Source organism: Syzygium oleosum, unplaced genomic scaffold, assembly GCF_021117445.2.
Source record: "Syzygium oleosum isolate NSW1041296 unplaced genomic scaffold, Sole_v2.1 Sole_v2.25, whole genome shotgun sequence".
Taxonomy (NCBI): Eukaryota; Viridiplantae; Streptophyta; class Magnoliopsida; order Myrtales; family Myrtaceae; genus Syzygium; species Syzygium oleosum.
This window is the reverse complement of record NW_026607509.1, coordinates 1,715,797-1,717,570: the sequence shown is the minus strand read 5'-3', so window position 1 is coordinate 1,717,570 and position 1,774 is coordinate 1,715,797. Positions and strand designations below refer to the sequence as shown.

At 42.0% G+C, this 1,774-nt stretch overlaps 1 protein-coding gene across 1 annotated transcript; it reads left to right on the top strand.

Annotated features, from left to right (window-relative positions):
• Positions 1-226: 226 nt before the first annotated feature.
• Positions 227-1,191, top strand: LOC115674758 (dirigent protein 22-like). The gene has a single exon (XM_030597259.2). It carries the CDS (start codon positions 249-251, stop codon positions 819-821), a length of 573 nt encoding a protein of 190 aa, XP_030453119.1. The 5' UTR covers positions 227-248; the 3' UTR covers positions 822-1,191.
• Positions 1,192-1,774: the final 583 nt, after the last annotated feature.

The window sequence follows — 1,774 nt, the reverse complement described above, 5'->3', positions numbered from 1 at the left end:
ATTAGGAGGGTTGGTGCCAAACCATTATTAGATGTCATGTGCAACTCATTTAATACATTTACGATATCTATCTATCTGCAATAAGTCGCATCAATTCGTACATTGATTTTGTAAAACAACCCTAATAAATGCGAAATTGCACTATTGTTTTTTCTACCAATACCTATTTTCTCCGTTACCCTCCTTTATAAAAGCCTCCCGGCCCTCCCCCCACAACACTACCCTTTTCACATCTCTCTGTCTCCAATATGGCTCTTTGCATCACAAAGCTCATCGTCTCCACTCTCCTCTTCACTTCGACCCTTTTCTTTACCGCAAATTCTCACACTTTCTCAAGAAGCTTGCTTCCGGAAGAGCTTGGCCTCGAGAAGGAGAAGCTGAGCCACCTCCACTTCTTCTTCCACGACATTGTGAGTGGCCGCAACCCGACCGCAGTGCGCGTGGCTGAGGCCAAGATGACCAACACGTCTGCCACGGCGTTCGGCCTCGTCGTCATGATCGACGACCCGTTGACCGAGGGCCCGAAATTGAGCTCCAAAATCGTCGGCCGGGCTCAGGGACTCTATTCGTCCGCATCGCTGAACGACGTCGGCCTGCTGATGGTGCAGAACTACGTCTTCACCGAAGGGAAGTTCAACGGGAGCACGCTCAGCGTCCTCGGCCGGAACGCGGTGTTCTCCGACGTGAGGGAGATGCCGATCGTCGGCGGGAGCAGGCTCTTCCGGTTCGCACGCGGGTACGCTCAGGCGAGGACGCACTCGCTTGACCTCAAGACTGGCGATGCGGTTGTGGAGTACAACGTTTATGTCTTCCATTATTGATCCTCTTCGGGAGCTGTCGCCGGAGGAGGCCATTCTAGGAAAGAAGTCCTTAGATTTCATTTCATGGCCGTATTCTCTGTTTGCCTCTTTAAGCTTTCTCAATAATATTATTTCGGGTATTAGAGAGATTCTTGCACTGTTGATTGTACTTTTAGAACATCATATTTCCCAAATTAATGGAGACCTACAGTGGATGCCAGAGAGTAGAGACTAGAGTGCTCGTTGGGACAGACACGTGGGTAATTCATGTCACAAATCATGTTGGAGATACGAAAAGTGATTCACTATTTAGCGTTATTATATATTTTAAAGATTTTTTATAGGATATTATCACGTGTTAGAGACAATTATGATATTATTATTAATTATCCATATCTCTCAATTGTATGTATATTTTTCTTGATTGTGTATATCTTGATTGATATATGTTAGCTTAGATAGTAGTCTCATAAAACTATAAATAAGTAAATATAAAATATCGAAATATACATAAATTCATCAATCCTATCTTTCGCTTTACAATTTCTCAACTCACTGAACAACATTGAAAAGATTCAAAAAGTGTTTGCATATAAATTGTTTCTTCAAATGTTCCATTATAATTTGACACATCATATATTTCATCGGATATTTCCGTGAAGTCAATCGGTTGTCCAAAGAGTAATTCTCATGAAAAAGATCTCTTCATTCGATTTCGTGGATACAAAAATGTAAAAAGGCGATTGTGCTTTATTCGTTTGATGTATCAATAAAGGCGGGTTTTGGGCAATTAGATTGGACATGAAATAATCCAAATGGTTAGGTTTTGGCATACATAGGGATGGACAATAATGTGTTGGGAACATGATCCTTTTCCAGTCTCGGAGATGGCAGCATTTAGTAGTCTAAAACCATTGATAATCTACGACCAATTGATCACTAACTAATTCGGCTTGAGACTGATTATGCTATCA